At 38.9% G+C, this 21723-nt stretch overlaps 1 protein-coding gene across 2 annotated transcripts in view; it reads left to right on the plus strand.

The window, feature by feature from the left end:
* Positions 1 to 21723, plus strand: part of CSTPP1 (centriolar satellite-associated tubulin polyglutamylase complex regulator 1) — a 78990-nt gene that overhangs the window by 22815 nt on the left and 34452 nt on the right. The window contains exon 3 of one of the 2 annotated variants that reach the window (XM_040066729.2): positions 1893 to 2023. In XM_040066729.2, the coding sequence (XP_039922663.1) occupies positions 1893 to 2023 (131 nt within the window). Of the gene's footprint in view, positions 1 to 1892; positions 2024 to 20533; positions 20758 to 21723 lie in introns of those variants that run through there. The other variant, XM_040066730.2, reaches the window with a different exon arrangement.

Raw genomic sequence — 21723 nt, forward strand, 5'->3', positions numbered from 1 at the left:
GTTATCTTTCTGAAAGCTGCTTTCTTCTATTACACCAAGTTTCTTCTTTTTCATCTGCATCCTTCTTTTCTCCATCAGTCTGTCAAATCATCGGCAAAGCAATGCAAATCAGAAATGTAAAAAGTCGTACAGGCTGTGGTTTGGGATGAGAAAATCTGAAATTCCATTTCCAGCTTTGTCACAGGTCTCTTGTGGGACTTTTTGCAAGTTACTTTACCTTACTCTGAACTTGTTCACTCTAAGGCACTGAGTGACAGCACTTTGTAATGAATACTCTTTACTCACAATGGTAGGCATGTAATTTTGGCATATTTTGATCCAGCACATGATTTATTTATTTACTTTAATCTCTTGGGACAATGCTTGTGCTTTACTTTGCATGAATAAGGTTTCATAAATATGAAATACTGTATTTGTCCATGATATTTACAGAAAGAATATTCCTGATTCCAGGATTCAAGTTTCATGAGTGTTTCTTAATCATAAGGTGATTGCACTTACTTTATTTGAGTTATCTTTCCTTCTGGGTAGGGGGGCTAGAAACTGTGTTCTGTACTACCTTTCAACACATGACAGCAGATTCTGTTTGCTTGCCCGTGTTTGAAAACCAGGACCTTAAAAATGAGAAATTGTGATTCCTTTTGTAAAAATTAAATGGCTTCTCTCCACACACACACAAACACACACAGACACACTCCCCCCACACACACCCACACCCAGTTATTACATGACTTTTAAAATTTGTTCAACTCTGTTTGGTATAATTCTCTTTCAAATGTGAGACCCTTTTCTGTACTATGAAGGATAAACTGATTTCAAGTCTTTATATTTAAAGAGGTGATTTAAAATTGCAAACTGAGAGGGTTCACACTGACCGCCAGATTTTGTCTGTTGTGGAGGTGCTACCTACGGAGAGGATCTGCTGTGATGAAAGTAAACTTGGATCTTTTCATTAATTCTCTCCTGTGAGGGAGAGCTAAGCTGCTGTCCCAAGTGAATGTTTTAATGATCTCTCTGGAGTGTTTCAAGGCTTTGTCCCACTTGCATGATGCCAAGCGAAATGCACAAAATCTATCTTTGAGGCAACCCTGTCATTATACCTTTTGGTATATAATGTTTGTATTTGCATTTCTTTTGTTCTTGTATGTTGAGCTTACCATGCCCAAAGGAGAACTTCTTGCACTTCAGAGAAACCTTTGTAAGACAAATGTTTGCTGTAAGAAGTTAGCCTAAAGTGCTTACAACTCATGCTATCGAAATTTATACTAAAATACAAAGACATGAGCGATGAATTGAAGATCCATGATAATGACCAGCTACTCTTTTCAAAATGCATTAGTGCAAATTTTGTTTAGTGATGTGTCAATCAGCTTTTCATCACAACTGCAGTAAATTTTATACATCCAATAGTCAATTTTCAGTAACCTAGGAATGATATCTTGAGGCTTCTCTTAAAGAGGTGGTTTTTTTTGTTTTTTTTTTTTTTTTTTTTTTTTTTTTTTTTTTTGTGGCTTTAAAGAAAACTGTAATGAAAATAGCAGTGAAGTTCAGATGGTACTAAAAGAAAGGGCATCTTCTGGTCAAATAAACAGTTACTCTTGGCGAGCCATTTTCCAGTGGATTGTTTTCAAATAAGTGGGTCTTGGACACTCCTTGCTGGGATTCTTTAGAATGAATTTTACTTTCACAAACCTCTAATTCCTATAATTGAATTTCAATGTGTGGTTTTTGCAAATAGTCTTCTCTCTAGAGAACAGACGCATATAAACTTTGGAGATTTGGTTTCACAGAATGTAATAGCCAGTGGTTTTCTTGCTGCTGTTCTAGTTGTTCCCAGAACATTCATGTTGGTTCAGCTTTCTAACATTCTTGTTTTGACTTTATGTCCACAGCTTTAACAGCGTGCGGCAAGGAACACACATTTTGTTCCGTGAGTTCAGCTTTGTTCAAGCCACCCCTCATAACAGGGCGTCTTTCCTTCGGACCTTCTGGAGGTGTTTCCGAACTGTGGGGAAAAATGGAGGCAAGTATTCCAGCATCTGCTGCTGTCCTGTTACCTTGACAAGAAAATCGTTAGCCAGGCTATTAATGCACTACAAATACTGACCCTTCACATTGTGTTCTAATATTCTAACATTATTAATGGGGGGACAACATCACATTTCCCTGTGGAATGGTTAAAAATGGCTCCCAGAGTACAGCAGTGCAGAAGCACCTTGTTGCCAGCACTACTTCTGTTACAGAAAGCATGTTAAGCAACAATAGCTCAGAGGGAGGACATTGTGGGCCTGTGCATTCAGATGGATAGGAAAAGAAATGTGCTGGAGGTTGGTGGCCGGGACCCAGAGAAGGTTAGAATATCGGGTGTGGAGTCTGAGGGAAGGGGGTGCTGAGATTCCCAGCCAGTTGGGCTCCTGGGTGTTTCATTAGGAGCCCGCAGGAGGTTGGGTTCATAGCGGTGTGGGGCGGTTAACGCTGCCACATGAGCTGTGCCTGAACAGTCCTGCCAGAGCTCCAAGATGATGCTGCAGAATCCTGGTGGCTGTGGAAGAGGGACCACTGACAACTGTGTGACCTCTTCCCCAGCCCTACCCACAAGGAAAAAGCTCCAGTGCCAAAATAAATACTCAGCACTGTGCTATCATGTCTAGCTATTCTTACATTGCACTTGGTATATTAGGTATTACAGAACTGGCCAGAGTTCAAAATAAACTCCTGTAACTACATGCAACTAAAATTATGTTTTGTTTTACTTTTTAATTTAGTATTTTAAGCAAATACACTGAAAATTGCTGTACAAATATGAATGTTGGTGGGGTTCTTTTTACTATAAGCCTCGTTTTTTTCAAGCTATTCAGCCTCATTTCTTCTTGCAGGAAAGACGAGAACCATCTCTTAAATATAGATAAAACCTTGCCTTCTGGCTCAGCTTTGCAACACTTCTGCTTTAGATGAACAGAGTTTGGCGGACTGTGAATAAAGACTTTTTTGACATATGCCATCTAGATCTTTGGCAATTAGGCAATCATAATTAAACATGACAAAATCTGTAGTAAGCTACTGATGTAACTGACTATGCTATCTGTGACACCTTCTTCCCAGTGAGAGGTACTTTGTTATGTTATAAATAATTTACTTTAGTTCACGAAAAATACTTTAAAGATTTCAGGTAAATTTTATTATACTGATTTAACAGTATGCAGTAAGTATCAGATTTGAGATCAGGTGATAATCAGGAAAAATAAAATGTAGACTCCTAGAACATATTTCTTCGCGGGAGTTAGAGATGATAGTGAAGAAGTCATCCACCAGAACTGCAGCTGTTAGTGGTAAACCATATTGAAAAATTGAGAAGAAGCTCTATGATGCCAAGTATCCTTTGCAGTACTTTCACTGCAAGTTTTCACCATGCTTCATTTATCCAGTACCAACTTCAGCCAGATGAAGAACACCTGGATTTGTAGAAAAGAACGGAAAAGTTTTAGCTTTGTAATATCTCCTTTCTCTTTAACTTATAGTAGTTTTATGTGAGTATGGAAAAGGTTGTGGACGAAAGTATATCCACCAAGGTACTCTGAAGAGAAAGGGTAATAAGCACAGGAACAAAAGCTCAGGTGGATGTTGCTAAGCTCTGGTTGTGGCCTAAAAGGATTCAGCGTATTTTTTTTTAACTTTGAAGTCCAGTAGCTTCACTTTTTAGTCTGAGTAAATATTACATTTAACTCTATATTTATGCATCTACATACATTTTCTTTTTACACTAACTAGAGACAGAAATGCATCACTTTAGATAAATTACTGTAAATATTTTCATCCACTTAGTCCAATTTCTCTGATTCTCTTGCCATAATTATGGACTAGAACCTTGATATTTTTTATTTCAGTTTTATTTGCTGTGGAATTTTTTTTTGCTCTACCTATATGTAGGTGAACATATAACATTTATGGCCACCTAAGAATTAAACTCATTTACTGAGAAGCTGAACCTGTGTGATGTGGTGGGCAAAATATGGTCATTACCCCACTCAGGCATAGACTAGACCTAGATTTTTTTTTCTTGGCTGTGTTTGCATGGGAAACCTGTGCTGGAGCAGACTCCTGGAAGGACCTGTGGACCTGAGGAGACAGGAGCCCATGCTGGAGAAGCTTTGTTGGCAGGATTTGTGGCTCCATGAGGGACTCAAGCTGGTGCAGTGCATTCCTGAAGGGCTGTACCCCATGGAAGGGACCTACTCTGGGTAATTTATGATGAGCTGCACCCCTTGAGAGGGTATTATGCTGCAGAAGTTTGTGGAGAAGTGTCTCCCATGGGTGGAATGCCATATTGGAGCTGGGGAAGAGAACAAGGAGATAGAAATGGCAGAGACAATGTGTGACAAGCTTCCTGGTCTCCCTGTCCCTGTGTCGCTTGTGGGTGGGAAGGTGGTAAAGAAATCAAGAGTGAGGTTGAGCGCAGAAAGAAGGCAGGGCTGAGTGGAAGGTTTTAGATTTGCTTTTATTTCTTACTATCCTACTCTGATTTAATTGGTAATAAATTAATTTTCATTTCCCCAAGTTGAGCCTGTTTTGCCTGTGATAATAACTGGTGAGTGATCTGTCCCTGTTCTACTCTTGCCCTGTGAGCATTTCATTATATTTTCTCTTGATTGTCCCGTTGAGGGGGAAGAGTGACACAGCAACTTTGGTGGGCACCTGGCATCCAGCCAGGGTCAAACCACCGCAAGGATTGGTAGGTAAGTTAATGGAATCCTGGTAAGAAATTCTGCTTATGGTTATACACTGTGCAACAGCGTGTGGGACAACCAACCTGCTCTTTCTGAAATTAGTAGCAATATAGCTTGGGCTAACATAGGAATATTGCTTTGGAGACCTGAACTAGAATTTCTGCATTTGATGCCCTATGTCAGGTAATGGAGTGTTATTCATCAAATGTCCGCTTTATGTCAATGGAATTTCTGTGGGCAGAAACCCTTTGTTTTCTACAGGACAATTCTGATCTGCCTCGGTTTTCTCTCTGGGTTTGTTTCTGGGCAGGGATTGCTCCATTCTTTGTCATTGATTTATATCTGTGAAGAACTATGAAGGCACTTTTGTCTTTCTTTGTCAAAAGTATTACATTCACTAACTTCCATATCTTCTAGGATGTTCTTAATTTTATTTATTCCTTTGTCATAGAAGTGTTTGCAGCTGTTTCCCCCTCTCTCATTTACTTTTAATTTCATTCCAGATTTGAATTTCATGTTTTAGGAGTGAGTGGTGGCTTTTCTTAATTTTCTCCATCTGTTGAGGGTATCCCTGATAAACGACATAAATGCCAACCCTATGAGGATATAAGTCCACCTAATAAATAACTTACATCAAAGTTTGTACCCTGGTTGGAGGAGAAGCAAGGGAGAATATTAAGTATGTAAGATGATGCAATTTCCAAGCTTATGCAAACTCACAAAGCCCCAAACAAACAAAACCCCCATCTTTTCACATCTGAGTGTGTAACTGGGATTTTAGAAAGGTAGACAAAAACTCACAGATAAGTGATTGCTTAATCTGGCTGCTAACTATTGCTCCTTGATGCAGGGAAATGTACTGCTTTATCTGTCAGTCTTGACCATGCCTTGACTTGGAATGTGCATGTCATTCACCCAAGCAGATGCATTCAGCCACGAGTTCTCAAATGGCCAGTAACAGAGAAATCTGTCTGAACACAAACCGTGCTTAAATGTAGCAATCTGTGCGTGTGCAGAACCATGTATGCAGTAATTGAAATGCACTAATATTACTGTTTCTCTTGGGAAATTCCTGTAAGTGTTACTTTTCTACTTAATTCCTTATCCTTTTGAATTACTGGGAAATAGCTCTTCTTGGAGAAATATAGCAGATTTTATGTTATTTTTCTGTGATGTTAGTTCTGTTGCTTGATGGGTTCTGGTTACAATGACCTTTTTAAGTCCTTTTATCTGGAGACTAGATTTATTTTTTCTTTTGTCTCTGAATAGCCAGGGAAAATTACTAGCTTCAATAACTGTGATGGTAACACCAAAAAGTAATGTTTGTTGTTTGGGGGCGGGGGTGTTTGTTTGTTTATTTTTTCTTAAGAGGATTTCTTTTTGGTGCTATGCTGGATCCATTTTACAGGATTTTCCAGTGGTTTTAAAAGCTTAGTAAGATGCAGAGTTCTATTTTCAAGCATGCATAGGCATATCTGGGATTCCATGCACTGGGAATGTGATACCAGGACTAGAAGGAAACAGATGAATGTGATCCAGTGTCAAGAAACTCAAGTTTCTTGGTGGGAAAAAAACCCCAAAAACCAAAAATCAAAACAAAAACAAAACCAAACAAAAAACAAACAAAACTCCCCCCCCCCCCCCCCCCCCCCAACAACACAACCAACCTCACAGAATTTCTTATAATAGAGTCATAGAATATGCTGAGTTGGAAGGCACCCATCATGATCACTGAATCCAGTTCCTGGCCCTGCACAGGACCACCCCAAGGATCACACCATGTCTGTGAGAGCATTTTTCAGATGCTTCTTGACCTCTGTCAGGTTGGTGCTGTTACCACTTCTCTGGGGAAGCCTGTTCCAGTGCCCAACCACCCTCTGGGTGTAGAACCCTTTTCCTAATATCCAGCCCAAACCTCCCCTGATGCAGCTTCATGTCTTCCTCATGTCTTCAAGTCTTGCCCCTGGTCACGAGAGAGAAGAGATCAGGGCCTGTGCCTCTGCTTCCCCTTGTGAAGATGCTGAAGACCTCAGTCTCTTCTCCAGGCTGAACAGAGCAAGTGACCTCAGCTGCTCCTCTTACGGTTTTCCCTCCAGACCCTTCACCATCGTTGTAGCCCTCCTCTGAACAATCTATAATAGTTTCATGTCTTTCTTATATTGTGGCACCCAAAACTGCCCCCAGCACTGCAGGTGAGGCCATCCCCATGCAGAGCGGAGCAGGACAGTCCCCTCTCTTGCCCAGCTGGTCATGCTGGGCCTGATGCACCCCTGGACATACTTGGCCCTCCCGGCTGCCAGGGGACTTTCTGTCAACCAGGACCCCCATGTCCCTTTCCTGTGGCACTGCTCTCCAGCCTTTTGTTCCCCAGCCTGTCCACACAGCCAGGGTTGTCCCATCCTAGGTGAAGAATCTGGCACCTGCCCTTGTTAAACTTCATATGGTTGAAGAATAACCAGATCTCTGATTTGTCGAGGTCTCTCTTGCAGGGCCTTTCTGCCCTTGAGAAAGTCAATAGCTCTGCCCAGTTTAGTGTCATTGACAAACTTACTTAGTATTCCTTTGAGTCCCACATCCAGGTCATTTATGAAGATGTTGACAATTGGACCTAAGATGGAGCCCTGCAGAACCCCACTAGTGCAAGGTCACCAATCTGTTGCCCCGTTCACTGCAACCCTTTGTGCCCTCCTTTTAACTTGTACCAAAGGTACACAACGGTCACAGAGGTGGTTAGAGGACAGTTAGTGTTTGTTGAAGCATAATGATCAGTTAGCAACAGATTTCTCTCAGAGGAGGGCAGAATGGCCAGAAGTCCTGTTTTCCCTCTGCTTGTGCTTAAATTGACCTCTTGGAATCTATCTGACCTGCTCTTTTGAATTGTCTGTTCCTCAGGACTCTTTAATTAAAACTGTGCTTTCTCAGTTTAAACGGCCCCTGCAGAGTTCTGCTGTGAAGCCTCATAAGGTCAACATATGCCTCTCCCAACCCCCACGGCTTTCATGTCTTGTTGGCTCTCTGTTTTTAATTAAAAAGATTTTTCCTTAAATGCTTTCCAGCCAATTAGAGAAATTTTGCACTGAGAAACTTGTTCCAGGCCTGATGTACTGAGAAGTGAACAGAAAGCTCAGTCAGAACCATTGGCACTTCTTTTCTAGAGCCCCAGCTTTCTTTGGTGCTTTTCAACAGCTTTTCTCTTTTTTCTTTCTTTGCACCTCCCCCCCTCCCAATTTAGAACTGCTTCCAGCAAAAATAGCTGTTGTTTGATACCTTAGATATAGCGTTGAAATGTGAAACTGCTGCAGAAAGTATGTTAGACTATATTGCCTGAGAATCCTTTTTGCAGACACTTGCCTCCCCTTCAGACAAAAGGTACTGTTACTGTTCATATTGAAATAAAACCTTATAAAATTACCATGTTTCTTTCACATTCATCACATGGTGCGATGGCTACCTCTTTGCTGCTGTACACTTGAATTAGGAAATTGGAAGCCTAGTTGTCTCTGGAGCTTGTGAAAAGGGAGGTTTACCACAACCAAGCACATAAGCTATGTCATGAGATGAGGAGAGTGGTTAAGTCTTTACGACTAGCTCTACTTGAGTTTACCAGGAAGGCTAGATTCCTTACAAAAATTAAAGAAATGCCTTATCTGTATAATTCATGTAACTTGGAGATGGAGAAGAGCTAAATGGACCACTGTTGTCTCAGCTCAGTTTTGAAAGATGTTATTCTAATGCATTTTTGCTGACAAGATTACTTTCTGAGGTTACAAAATCCCTTCCTTTGCTAGTATCATTCTAATGTTTCCACGTGTTATTCTTTATATTAAATTACTCTTTTTTTATTCCCTCCCTTGTAAGCTTTTAGAGTATCTCCATTTCTAGCTTAGCCAATCTCTGCTAAATGAGATGTTTAGAACAATAGGGTGATGATCTCAGTAAATATCAGAATCCTTTTTCCTTTTTGTTATTAAAGCCAAATCGGATTTTTACACTATATTATTATAGGAAATCTTTTATGAATCGGTGAGGTCTCGCAGCATGTCCTAAAGATAAGTAAGCTGTGAATTTTAATGCAGTGTTTTCTGGAGATTCCTTCTGCAGTGAAATAGCCTTGGCTGAAATGATTGATCTCCAATCTTATGTCAGTTCCTTTCTGCTACAGTTACAGCTGCTGGTATTTATGATTTATCAGTGTAGCTCTGCCTGGAAGCACTCATGACTCTGGAGTCTTAGGACAAAAAATTTCTGAAGCTGGGGAGAAATAAGTGGAGGATTATATTTTAGAGATGGTGAGCTATATCTACAAGCCATTGTAAGTTAAAACATCTGCATTACAGAGATCTAAAGTGCATTGCAGTAATCATTTGTAGAAGGGGGTCAGTGAAGGAGTCTTCAGCTAGTCTCTCCCTGAATTCAGTTCATGCCATTCTGTCGAGGCAGTTTGTAAAATTATATGTAGTACACTGAAAATCCTCCTTGTCTAACCTGGTTTGGGCTTTATTTTTTTTGCCCCAGTATTATGTTTCCTTCTCAACTGTCTCTGAGTGTACACCAGCTCTTCTTAATATTCAAATTTTTTTCAATTTCATATTCCAGATGTATGTCTCTCTAGATTTTTTTTTTTTGTTTTTTTGAAAACCAAAAAACTTTTCTGTTTGTTTTCTAATGTTTTCTGGCTATTTTGTGTCTTTTGACACTTCACTGATTGTGTCATTGGCAAATTAAATTAATATGTTCTTTATTTTTTGTCCCAGTTGAGTGATACATTTAAATAAGCAGTGATCGTTGTTGCATTCTGCTAAGCAATTATCCAAAATTCAACTGGTAATTATTATTACTATTTGCTTTGCAGTCTTCTGGCAAGTTTCCCATCCCTATGACAGCATTTGTATTCAAACCAACTGAAATGGATTTTTTTAATTAAGACTTTTTTAGGTTCCAATATAGTCTTGAAGAGTTAGTATTACAAATTGTGGGAAAGTTCCCTGGAACAAAACTAGTTCTAGATTGTTTGACCTGGCTGGGGATTCTGAATGCTCCATGTTTCTTATATTAAATGAACTTGGTCTGTCTCTTCTCTCGCTTGTGACATGTCTTGAAAGATGAAGTGCACACTTCACGTGCATAGGCGATCCTCTAGTAGAATATCTATGAAGCCTTAGTTTCATTACTTAATATGTTTTATGATATTGCTGATCTATTCTTCAGCAGCAGAGATGCTGAAAGGGAGAGAGAGGTAGAGAAAGTAGATGAAAATCTTGTTTTATCTCAATTCCTTATACTGTGATTTTCTGCAAAGAGGTTTTAAGAGAAGAGTCTCTGTGAAGCCCACATCTGCTTTCAGCCCAGTGTTGGCCCTTAATCTGTCCTGAGAGGGGAAAGTGCCTAAACTGAGGAGTGCATTATCATCATCCCTTCTCCATGAACCCTAAATCATACTTCTGCCCATGCGGTTGGCCTCAAGTGTGTGTCTATGCTGTGTAATGCAATGTTTACCTAGACAGCTAAGCTCGGCGTTTGTATTTCCATATGGTACAATTCAGCACTACCTCAAGATACTAGCTTAGGGACCTGGAAGTTGCAGAGCTATATTGCTCTGACAGCAGCCTGAGCCTAGTTGATCTGTCTCAGCAGATCAGCTGACATATGGGGAGGGTTGTTATGGTGTGTCTGCACTCATTTCTGTGGAAGAAACTCTGACATCTCTGTGTTGAGCTGCTGTGAGCAGTGTAGATGCAGTCTAAGAAGACTGTGAAGGAGGAATGTATCTTTAGCATAAACAGAAGAGTAAGGACTCTCCTTTACACACATGCAATTAAGTTTTTGATGTAGCCTTGGTAATAGAAGTTATCCTTTGAAGTGAAGAGATAAATACCTCTTTGTCCAGCTGCACAAAAAATCTCTGGACAAATAATTTTTGTGTCTTCTGTTCTTGTTCTTCATGTTCTTCTTCAGCTTTTTCTCTCTCATTGTCTTCTTATTTATAGTTTCCATCACTACACATTCACTTCCAGCTTTCCTAAATTAACCCATCTGATTTATGTAGTGTGCTCCTGACTCTACAATACGTATCTCTCATTGGATTGAGCAGATCTGACCTATATCTATAAGAGTTTGGTTTTTTGGTTTGTTTGGTCATTGAGAATTTGCACAACTATAATTTCTAGCCCCCCTGTTCTTCCACTTCATTTATTACTTATACTCGCAAAAACTTTACATTCAGTTATTTTGATAAAATAAGCTTGGGGGTGCCAATTATTTCTTTGGAGGAACTGATTTTTCCCTGTGTTATTAAAAGGACTGACTGAATTTCTGTTTCTGAACTCTTCCAGTAAGCCTTTTCTTGTTAGGTAAAATAATTCAATCCTATAAAATTAAAACCTTTCATGAAGTCCCTACTTCTCACTTTATTTGAGGCCTTGGTTCCATTCAGTATGTCCATGTTTGACTAAAGTGTGATGTTGAATGAAGTACAGAATTTCTTGCATCCTTATCTCAGTAAACATCTCTATGTCTGGTTTAAATCAATATGATCATGTATAAAGTTGTTGTATATGATGAAAAGGATTATTGGCTTATACTTTGTAATGCTCCTTTCAAGGATCCTAGATGAGTATCAGTAGAAGTGATCTGCATGCATGATTAGTACTTTGATATGCTCCTACTACTCTGTGAAATGGGGATAAGGTACTGCTATGGAAAACCTGTAATCTGCAAATGAGTTATGAAATGTACTCGGTAATATTTATAAGTTAAGCTTGATCTGTTTTGAATTTGCCACAGGATGTGATTGTGGTAATATGCAGTCTGTGATACCTTCCTTCATAAGCTGATCTGAGAGGGATTTGCATTCTGTGCTCCTACTAAGCATGAATCTCATAACTTCTGTTGGAAAAATGGACCTTTCTTTTTCTTGTATGAAGAGATACTTAAATATCCATCTCTTCTTGACCCCTTTTTCTCTTTAGAGCCATATCCCATAGGATTCTTCCAAGGAGATCTCTGAAGTCATTAAAGTCTGCTCTCCTGAAATCCAGGGCTGTGGTCCTTCTAATTTCCAGGTAGATGCATTTCTGAAACTTTTATAAAATGGTTTTTCAGGTATCAAGAAAAAGACCTTAGAAATGCTTCAAGCACAGGAGAAGCTTACACAGAAGTTTACACTTTCCTAGACTGCAATGTCACTTAGCCAAAACCCAAAAATCTGTAGGATAAAAGCTTTGCTAATTCTAGTGCTTGCACAGATACTTGTCAAATCTTGTATTCTCTGAGGTTTTCCTGCATTAAGGTTCAGACCCAGAAACGGTCAAAATTTACTTCAGCTAATTTAATGGATTTGTACAGATTCTCCAGTAGAACTTGGGTAATGTTTGTAATGCAGTAACCTGGTGTTTCTCAGCAGAAGAAGCCATAGCATCAGATAGGGCAGCTGGAGAGTACATGGAGTACACAATAAACCTAAAGGAAACTGAACATTTGAAAAGATTTTTTTTTTCCCTTCTGTTTGGAAATGCAACTGCGTGAGGTTTCAAAATGTTACTAGTGTTAATTTTCATAGTGGATAGGGAGAGGTGTCAGGAAAGGCAATATTGTCCTGAATAGAATTTTAACTCATTCCCTTTAGTTCCTTTGTGTTGTAGGACAAACTCCATTGTAAACTATATTCATCCCTTTCTCTAGTCAGCTCTTTACCTGCCCGTTTTTTTATTATTTATCTCTGTTTTGATCATCTGTGGGTCAAATATTTGTTTCCTTCCAGCTATGGTATCTGTTTACCTGTTGCTACTTTTCTCCCTACTCTTTCTGCTGGAGTTAAGGTATTGCATATTCAAAGTGCTCCTCTACTCTTCAGTCAAATTTCCCTTATATAATTCCCAGGGTAATTTAAACATTATCTGAAAAAAAGTCAAGCTGTCAGTGCTTTTGGCGTGAAGCTGTCTCTGCATCACTATCTGATGTCAGAAAGAAAGCTTTTTCTTTATTTCCTCTTTCTCATCCCCATTCCCCATGATGCTATTAGTTATTTCTTCATCCTGCTGCCAGTGGCAGAGGGATAGGAGTGCTGTGAAAAGTTACAATGCAAAGCAAATTCTGGTTAACATGATTAGGATAGCAAGCAGTTAATATTGCAGCTTATTCCTGAAAGAATTTAATTTTTTCTGTCTACTTTGATTGGAAACTTCTTTTATCAAACCCTTGAAATGACTGAGCAAGTGTAATTGTCCTTAAGGTGCTGATAAGTGTTTCATGGCTTTCTTCTGTGATGGACAGGACCTCAAATGTGATGTCTTAATTTCAGAATGATGATTATTGATAACACTTTTCTGTACCTGCTCTCTCTAAGGATCTCCAGGTATTTTATAGACATTAAGGAATGAAGCTTCCCAGAATTATTGACAATACTATTCTCACTTCACTGTTCCAGAAAGTGAGACAGGGAAATGAAGTAATTAGCTGACGTTCGCATAGTCAGAGTTCAAGATGTTTGGCCTTTTGATATACTACAGCAATTTTATATACTAAAGATGTATTTTTTACAGGTACAGGATTGTTTTACCATGAAACAAGTAAGAAAACATGTTAGTATGAAGCAACGTTGTCTACATAAATTGTTTGTAAGAATCTGTCATCTTTTTTTCTGTTTTAAATGTTTTGAGAGTACTCTTCTTACTCAGAATAGTAGGTCACTGTGCATGAGCTATGTGGGATGATGTAAGATGTATTTGTAGTTGTTTTCAAGTTTGATGTTATAGCCCCCTTTGCTACATGCTTTTCTCAAACAGAGTCTTTAGAGCAAGAGAGAAATCAGTTTAATTAACATATGTCATCAAGTTCATTGTCTCTGTTGTAGAAGCACATGCTCAGTATTATTTTCCTGGCAATTCTTTACTCTTCAGGAAGGGAAGGTTATTTCATGTGTGTGCAATACCAATGTGTACCCTGTCTGAATGTGCCTTGGCTCAGGAGCAGTCTGGTGCTTAGATGGTAACTGTATCACTTAAAAGCCAATCTTGGTGTACGGAAGTTGCTGTCTTCTAAAGTAAAAATGGCAAGAGTTCTTCCCTTTTGAAGGAGCTCAAAATAGAAACTGCTTTATATGCTGAAGTATATTCTTTATTCATCTTCCCTCATTGTAAATTCAGACTATTTCCCTTTTATACAGAGATTGCTGTCTTTTGTTGTTTTTGCTTAGCTTCAAAGTACTAACTTTTAGTGGAATCTTGTTCAAGCATGTTGTTCTTCAAGGGACCACCTTATAAAATAGCAGGCTCTTCTTTCCCTTTAGGTCCAGTCTACTAGGTCAGTTGCATTCAATGTCTAGTGAAAGATTTCTTAAACATATCTGTTCTGTGAAGGGCCGTCTTCTGAGTTCTTTCATTTAAAGAGTAAAACAATTAAGCTTAGAACCTGATCTAGCTATGTCATGTCTTGCTATTTATCTGGAAAAACAGGCTTTAAAGCTGAACTCTGGGTCTCAAACGCAGCAAAGTGGGATTTTGGTATTTGCTCTGAAGAGGCTGCTCCATGGGAAAGTTGAGTATGTGTGTGGTGCAGCTAAAGCCAAAACTAAAGAATACCTGCTGGAGCTTGTCCCTTGTCGCAGATTGTGTCCATCAGGTCTTGTCCTGTGAGTATCCAAGTTTGATGCCCAAACTGGAAATCTAGTGCACTTCTTTGGTAGTCAGCAGAGAGTCTGATCCATAGGGCAGTTTTGAATAGTTCAGATGGGCTTCTGGTCACTATCCTCCTGTTGTTTACACTAGGAGTTTAGGTAGAGCAGCCTTTTCACTGAGGCTCTAAGTTTGGAGCTTGAGGAAAGGCAGTATAAAAATTACATTTCAAACATTTTCTTTTTTCCAGATGAGTATGTTAAACCCGTAATAAAATTTGTCTTTCTAATGATGCTGTGTTAATTTATTCTGGCACTCACTATTCTGTAAAGTTCATGAATACATTTTAGGAAAGTTTTTTTTATTCCATGATGCTTTTTGTCGCTTCTAAATCTTCCTCAGCTTTTGTATCTAAAGTATCTCCTAAGCAAAGCAAAAGGAAGTGAATAGTATATTAAATCTTATGAGACTAGAGGAGGTAAGAAACAAATCAATGGTCACTGAAATTGAATTTGTAATCTCTTCAAGTATTTCCTTTGAACCCCAGCTAAGGTATCTTGCAGAACTAATATTGAAGAAAAAAATGACTAGTAAAATGTTCTTTATCTGTTTCTTGGTAAGTAAACACTGCTAGCTTTAGCAGATTGTGGTGGATTGACCATTACTGGATGCCAGGTACCCACCAAGGCTGCTTTCTCACTTCCCCTCTTTAGCTGGAGAATCAAGACAAAAATATAACTAAAGGCTTGTAGGTTAGGATGAGGATGGGGAGAGATCAGTCACCAGTTACTGCCACAGGCAAAACTGACACAACTTGTAGAAATTAATTGAATTTATTACCTATGAAATCAAGATAATCAAGGATAAAGAGAAAACCAGATCCTAAAAACACCTTCCAGCCAGCCCTCTCTTCTTCCTAGGCTCAACCTCCCTCTGGATTTCTGTACCTCCTTGCCCCACCAGAGCTACAGGGGTATTTCTGCTCTGATGTCTGGAGCACCTCCTACCCTTCCTTGTGCACTGACTTTTGTATGAGAGCTGTTTCTCTCACGTAGTCTCACTTCTCTCACCAGCTGCAGCTCTGCAGTTTGGGGTTTGGGGTTTTTACTGCTTCCTAAATATCTTATCCCAGAGGCATTACTGCTGTCACTGATGGGCTCAGCCTTGACCAGTGATGGGTTGATCTTGGTCCAGGCTGGCATTGGCTCTGTCACACCTGGAGGTGAAGCTGCTTAAAACTTCTCACACAAACCATCCCTGCATCTTCACCCACCACCCAAAACCTTGCCATGCAAATCCAATACACAGATGCAGCAAATAAGCAGAGCTGCTAAGGGAAGCAGTTTTTAAAGAAGTAATACAGCTACTGCAAGCTTTGTTTGTTATTTATTTTGTCTTTCTCTGTTAGAAGAATATATCTGGTACATTCCTATACACACACAGAGCCCGGAGCTTTGTTTTACAAGGTCTTACGTGGATTTAAAATAAATTAAATTAGTTCTTGTGTACTCAAAATATTATTTCTGATAACAGACATGCTTTGGGTGTACATAAAGGCAATTCCTAGTCAGACAGCTGATACTGAATAGGGGTTTGAACTTTTTTTCCCTTGGTGCCAAGTGGAAGCTGTCAGCATTTTCCTCTGTTCGCTGCTGTCCTTGTACTTTGCTGGAACAAATATTGGATAAGCAAAGAAATTCAAACTGGCAACTCCTGAATCCTAATCCTGTTAATCCGTATCTTTGGCAAATCCCTTAATCTAACTGTACCTTCATTTTTCTATTTATAACCTGGAGTTACACCTGTTGGATTGAATTAAGTATTCTTTGGACATACAAGTGTTGGCTGGACTGGTAAAACTAAGAGTATTTAGCTATCTGTATAGATCAAATTTGATCAAATCAAGGCCTTAATGAACTCTCACTATTTTGTTAGTGATAAACAGTTAATTTTAGACAGATGCATTTAAACTTGCAGCTTCTTTCCATTAAAATAACTCTTTTTTGAATGCAGGAAAAAGAGTAAAATATTATAAACACTTGAAATTAAAACTCTTTAACATAAAAAAGGCTTTAATATCAGTCTTTCTTCTTTCCTCCCCCGGTTCAGACTCAAAGTTTTTTCCTATGGGAATTTTCCTGCCTTTTAACAGTTCTTTGGTGATATTAAAATCAATTCTGGAGGAAGGGAGGAAAGGCTTTATGATAGAACTGGATTTCAAGAGTTATATCTATTCATGTGAAAACTAACCAAACCTGCAGATAGTAAATATGAAAGTGGAGGCTCTGTTTGTTGTGGTTTGGTTGCACAGGATTGTCACACACAATGTACAGAATCATCTTGAAGTCTTTTAGACCTGGAATAGTTTCAGAAGAGTGTGAGGTGTACCTTTCTTCTTGGCCCAATGGTTAACATTTGCTCCTTTGCCTTTTCTTCTCTCTTTGTATTTGAACATTTGCTAAATGTTTAATTAAAACTAGGTGTTGGTCAAACACGTTTAATACTTAATTTGTGAATATTTGTTTGTTTCTAATTGGTACAAACTGAACATATAGAAAATGTAAAAAGTCAGATTAGGAAAGTGTCATCATACAAGCAAATCTGTCTTAATTACCTTTTATTGTTGTGAGAATTTTTAATGTAATGGAGATACTGTTAGAGAAGAATTTTACTTTTTACTCACTTATGACTCCTCTGCAGGGCAGAGACCTCACTGTTATGTCAGTTCTAAACAATGACTCTAAGGCATTTTTAGAAGAAGCTTAAGTAAGTGTTAATCTAATATCTCAAGCAGCCTCAAAATGCTGGATATTTGCTTGCTACTAAGTTGACTCACCTTAGAAAATAATTTATTTGTCTTTTAATATCTTTTACACGCACCATAGCAAAAGGAATTTACATGACTCCTAAAGTTACACAGCAGTGTTCATTTTGAGACTGGAGTGAAGTGACAATTGATTGTAGAGTAGCCTGAATCCTTAAGGAGTTAATTGTATCAACAAACATATTCCTTACAACCTGATTGTTCAAGTTATAGCCAGAAGTTATTCTAAAATCTTATTTTCAGACTATAGTAGCTTTGTGAGGAAATACAAGCAAAATAAATAAAGACATACAAGAAAAAAACAAAAACAAAAAAAACCCTTAAATAGATTGAACCTCTGCAGAAGAGATAATTTAAAGAAAATATCAAGAGAGTTTTCTTCAAAATACTGCAGTTTTCAGTTATTGAGGTATCCAGAAGTGACTTTTCTGCTCTTCAGGAACCTTGTTCAGATCACTTTGAACTTAAAATGGTTTCAAGGTAAATACAGATTTGACAGATAATATTATCCTTGAGCCTTAAAGAAAAAATAGCATTTTATTTATCTTCTTTGATGATTTTGAGGAGAAACAAAACCAAATAAGCAAAAGTGACCACACTGAGAAAGAATTGTTAAGGAAAACTTCTCACAGAACATACCTTTAATTAAGCCTCTGAGACTGACTCCCATGTGCTGTAATTGGAAGTGCAATGCAGAACTTCTTGGGACTTGAATGCACTCAGAGCAGCACATAGGCTGTCAGTTTTTCTACACAAGAATTTATTTTCCCTTTGCTAACTGAGGAATCCTCCAGATATACTCAGTACATTGTTCTTTTATCATTTTACTACTTGTACTGATTTTTTTTAAAGCTTATTTTTAACTCGGATCACTTTCATAATGATTTCTCTGAAATCTTGACATTGGATTAGCTCAGTGGGATGAGCTGGGAATCAATTGGGGGACTTTTCACAGAATTCAGTTTCGGCTTTAAGTGAACTACTTCAAATTCTACTAGACTTAATATCTTTGAAAGTTGTTGCAGAATTTGTTCTCCCATTTCTGCATGTGTAATTATAATTTTTTCCAGTTACGTTAAGGTTCAGGTGAAAACCTGGAGGGATACTGTGTTCTGCAGTTTTAGCCTGGTCTGGATGGTACCTCTACAAAATATCTTTTGGTTATCTTCTACAGTTTTAGCATGTAACTTCCATGCCTGAGAGCCAGAAGACATCTAGGGATCACTAAAACATTGTGATAGTTCAGTTGCTTTGTGCATGCACATTGTTGCAGGCTTTAGATGCGCTGAATAGATAAATTCTGATAAAACTGTTCCATGCAATCCCCTTGCTTCCAAGTAGTGTTGAGTGATTTGGAAAGGGTCACAAGCACCATGACAGCAGCCTGCAAGACAACAAAAGAAAGGCAAATTAGTTCACTGGTTTTGTAGGAGTTTCAAAGTTCTAAAGTATTTTGAATTTTTGCTTGTTGAAAAGTCACAATTCGACAATGTTTTACCTGAGTCACAGGTGAGTTTGAAGAGGCTGCCCAGAAACTACATCGTCTCTGTAGGCTTTGTCTAACATGGAGGTGAAGGTGTTTTAATAGAGATGATTTTAGGGAGTGGGACAAAGCATAATGTATTGCAGTATTTGTTAATGCAGCCATTTTTGATGATAAGTGCATAAGCAGGTTAGGGCACAGAGGAGCACCTGTTCCCTGGCCACTGAGTATCAAAGTGTATACCTTTTGTTGATGGAACAGCAGCGATCTGTGCGAGTTCAAACGTCTGAATAATTGGCAGCTGGGTTTTCTCCATGTAAAATTGCAAGCATTCTTCTCGTATCATGCTATCCTCCCGTGCATTCCCTCTCATTTGCTTCAGTCCTCCCTGAAATCTTCTATTTTGAGGGCACAGTCTGCCAAAGATGCATTGGCAAGAAAAGCAATTTCTCCCTCTGAAAAGCTGGTGTCACTTAGTGTTTGAGAAGGGTGATTGTAAGTAAACAACAAACTATTTTGAGTTCTGTGTAGTATTAATTCTAGTAACATATGCAAGGACATGCTGACTGGATAAGAAATACCATTATTGTTTAGAAAGAACTGGACCCTGCATCCAGTTAAATGCTTGGCAGTTTATCCCAGAAGCCTTATTATAATGAGAACAACTGACACTATCCTTATCTTAGCTTTACCTCTCGTGTCCTTGGTTTTTTTCAGTTGGTCTTACCAGATGAAAGAGAACCAAGAAGGTACGTGTCTGTGTCCTGTAGAGTTGTCCAGTATTCAGTTAAGTGCTGTTGCCAGTTATGCATGTTATGATCCCACACTGTATCTTTAATGTAAATAAAGGAAATACACAGGACTGTATGTTTCACCCCACAGTGCAAATGGGTTGCTCAGGAATACTGCAAGTGCAAACCTGTTATTTTAGAAGTTGTACTTTCATTACCTTGGAAGCAATATAATTTTTCTTTCTTCACAATCATTTTTTAAAATGGCTTTAAAACCAAACCACCGTGCTTCACATGGCTATGAAACATTTATGGTTGGTTTATTCTACTTTGCACTGGAAAAAGGCTCAGCATTTAAGATATCCTAATGATTCAGTTTCTTGTGGTAAGGGCTAGACAGGAAAAAGAGACTTATTCTGGTCATATGCTTAAGATAAATTGGAAACTGAAGGTGTTGTCTTCGCAGAATTGAATGCGTCTGAGACTTTACTAATGCCTTAATTAAATCTGCAGTACCATGTCAGCATAACCTGATCTAATTGCTGGCTAGTGAGGTCCTGCCTTCTTGCATCCTTCTCATGGCAGCTCCAGCACTTGTTCCATCTTGTGCTGCTCTGTCTCAGCATGCTAAACTGGCAGCAAACTATTCAGTACTTCTGCTGCTTGAGTTAGTTTTCTCCCAGCACAGCACATTGAAATGTGCCAGTGCAAGGTCACAGAGGGGTGGAATGCTGAGTGTGGTACTCTGCACCCATGGCTGAACTCAAACTGCCAACAGTTCCTAAGTGCAATAATCCCAGCGCTGACAAACCTGACCTTAAAATACAGGTCATATTGTTTTGTATTGATATTTAGTTTAATCTAAGTAGGTAATGTACCGAATATATTAATATTTTGCTTTAAAACCTCCTTTAGGGAGTAATACACTTGTTGCATTTATAGCCAGAAAGTACCATTAGGCCATGAAGTTTGACCTGTATAGCACATCATTAAACTTCACTTAGTAACACCAGTATTGAGCCAAAACACTTTTGTCTGACTGTAAAATAATTTGCATATCTTCCAGAAGGGCATTCAGGTTTGATTAAGTCATGTGAGCCTGAAGGGGCCGAAGGGCCCCTGGGAAAAATAGCGGGAGGAAGCAGTCAGCTGCCCGTGCTGCCAGAGCAATTAGGCTGGCCTGCAGCCCGGTGCCCATGAAGTACTGAGTTTTCATGGGAAGGAGCGCTCCTCAAGCCGCCTGCTCTGGGACACCTTCCTCGGGAAGGCTGAGCCATGTGTAGCTGTTCTGCAGACATGCGGTGGGCTGGCCCTTGTGTACGCTCCACGCTGCTGCTGCTGCTGCTGCTGAGAGGACGGTGGCTTGGGAACATAGAAGGGCCAGGTGAGAAAGAAATTGTCCTGACAGAGGAGGAAGATTGTTTGTTGGTAACTTGTGTGTTTTGTTGGAGGTCAGATTTTACTAGGACATGCTTGATTTTGAACCGAAACCTCTCTTTGGGGGCCTGTAAAATCAGATTCTCTGAGTACCCTACTACAATCTCAACTTGTGGCACTCTTTAACAGTGTGATTATCTTCACCTGATTTTTTTTAACTTTATGAAAATTATAGGGTTTTAATCTTGTGTTAAAGTCAATTCCATATTCTTTTCAAAGCTAAGTAAATGATCACCTTGACCCTCTCTCTCTGAGGTATGTTTTGTTTTGTAAGCACATGATCATTCCTGCAGCACTTCTGACTCCTTTTCAACTCAACCATCATTCCAAAGCTGTGGGTATTTTAGATTGGTCAAATGCTGGTAACTGAGCCTCTCTACTTGACATTGCTGTGTTCACTCATCTCAGGACCATATTATTCACTCCATTGCATTTTTCTGAGCATTTCTCATGACCACCTTCTTTACCTGTCTTTTCAGAAACTATTTACCTGGCTGGAGGGATATGCCCCTCTGCATTCGTTACTTCTAGATCCAGTGTCTCACATATAAGGCTCTAAGTTACATGTGAGCCAACTATGCCCATGAGGTTTTTCCATCTTACTACTCACTCCTTTTAAAATTTTAGTTTCCTCAGTTTGTATGTTACTCATAGATGTTTCCCTTCTAGGTCATTAATTGAAAAACCGCTTTAAAATGCAGAACTGAGGAGGTATTCTTGGGGATCACAAGAGAAGTACATCTCCTAAGTAGTGATTCCTCATCCTAATTTTGAGATGTAACAGTTAATGTAGCTACTTGTTGTTTTGAGTAACTCAAAATTTTTGATCACAGCATTGTTTGTATGAAGTGTAATATCTCAGAAAACCTGTTTTTTGATGCTTTTTTACACCTAGACTTGTGTTCCCCTTTGA

The sequence above is a fragment of the Hirundo rustica genome, chromosome 6 (assembly GCF_015227805.2).
Source record: "Hirundo rustica isolate bHirRus1 chromosome 6, bHirRus1.pri.v3, whole genome shotgun sequence".
Classification (NCBI taxonomy): Eukaryota; Metazoa; Chordata; class Aves; order Passeriformes; family Hirundinidae; genus Hirundo; species Hirundo rustica.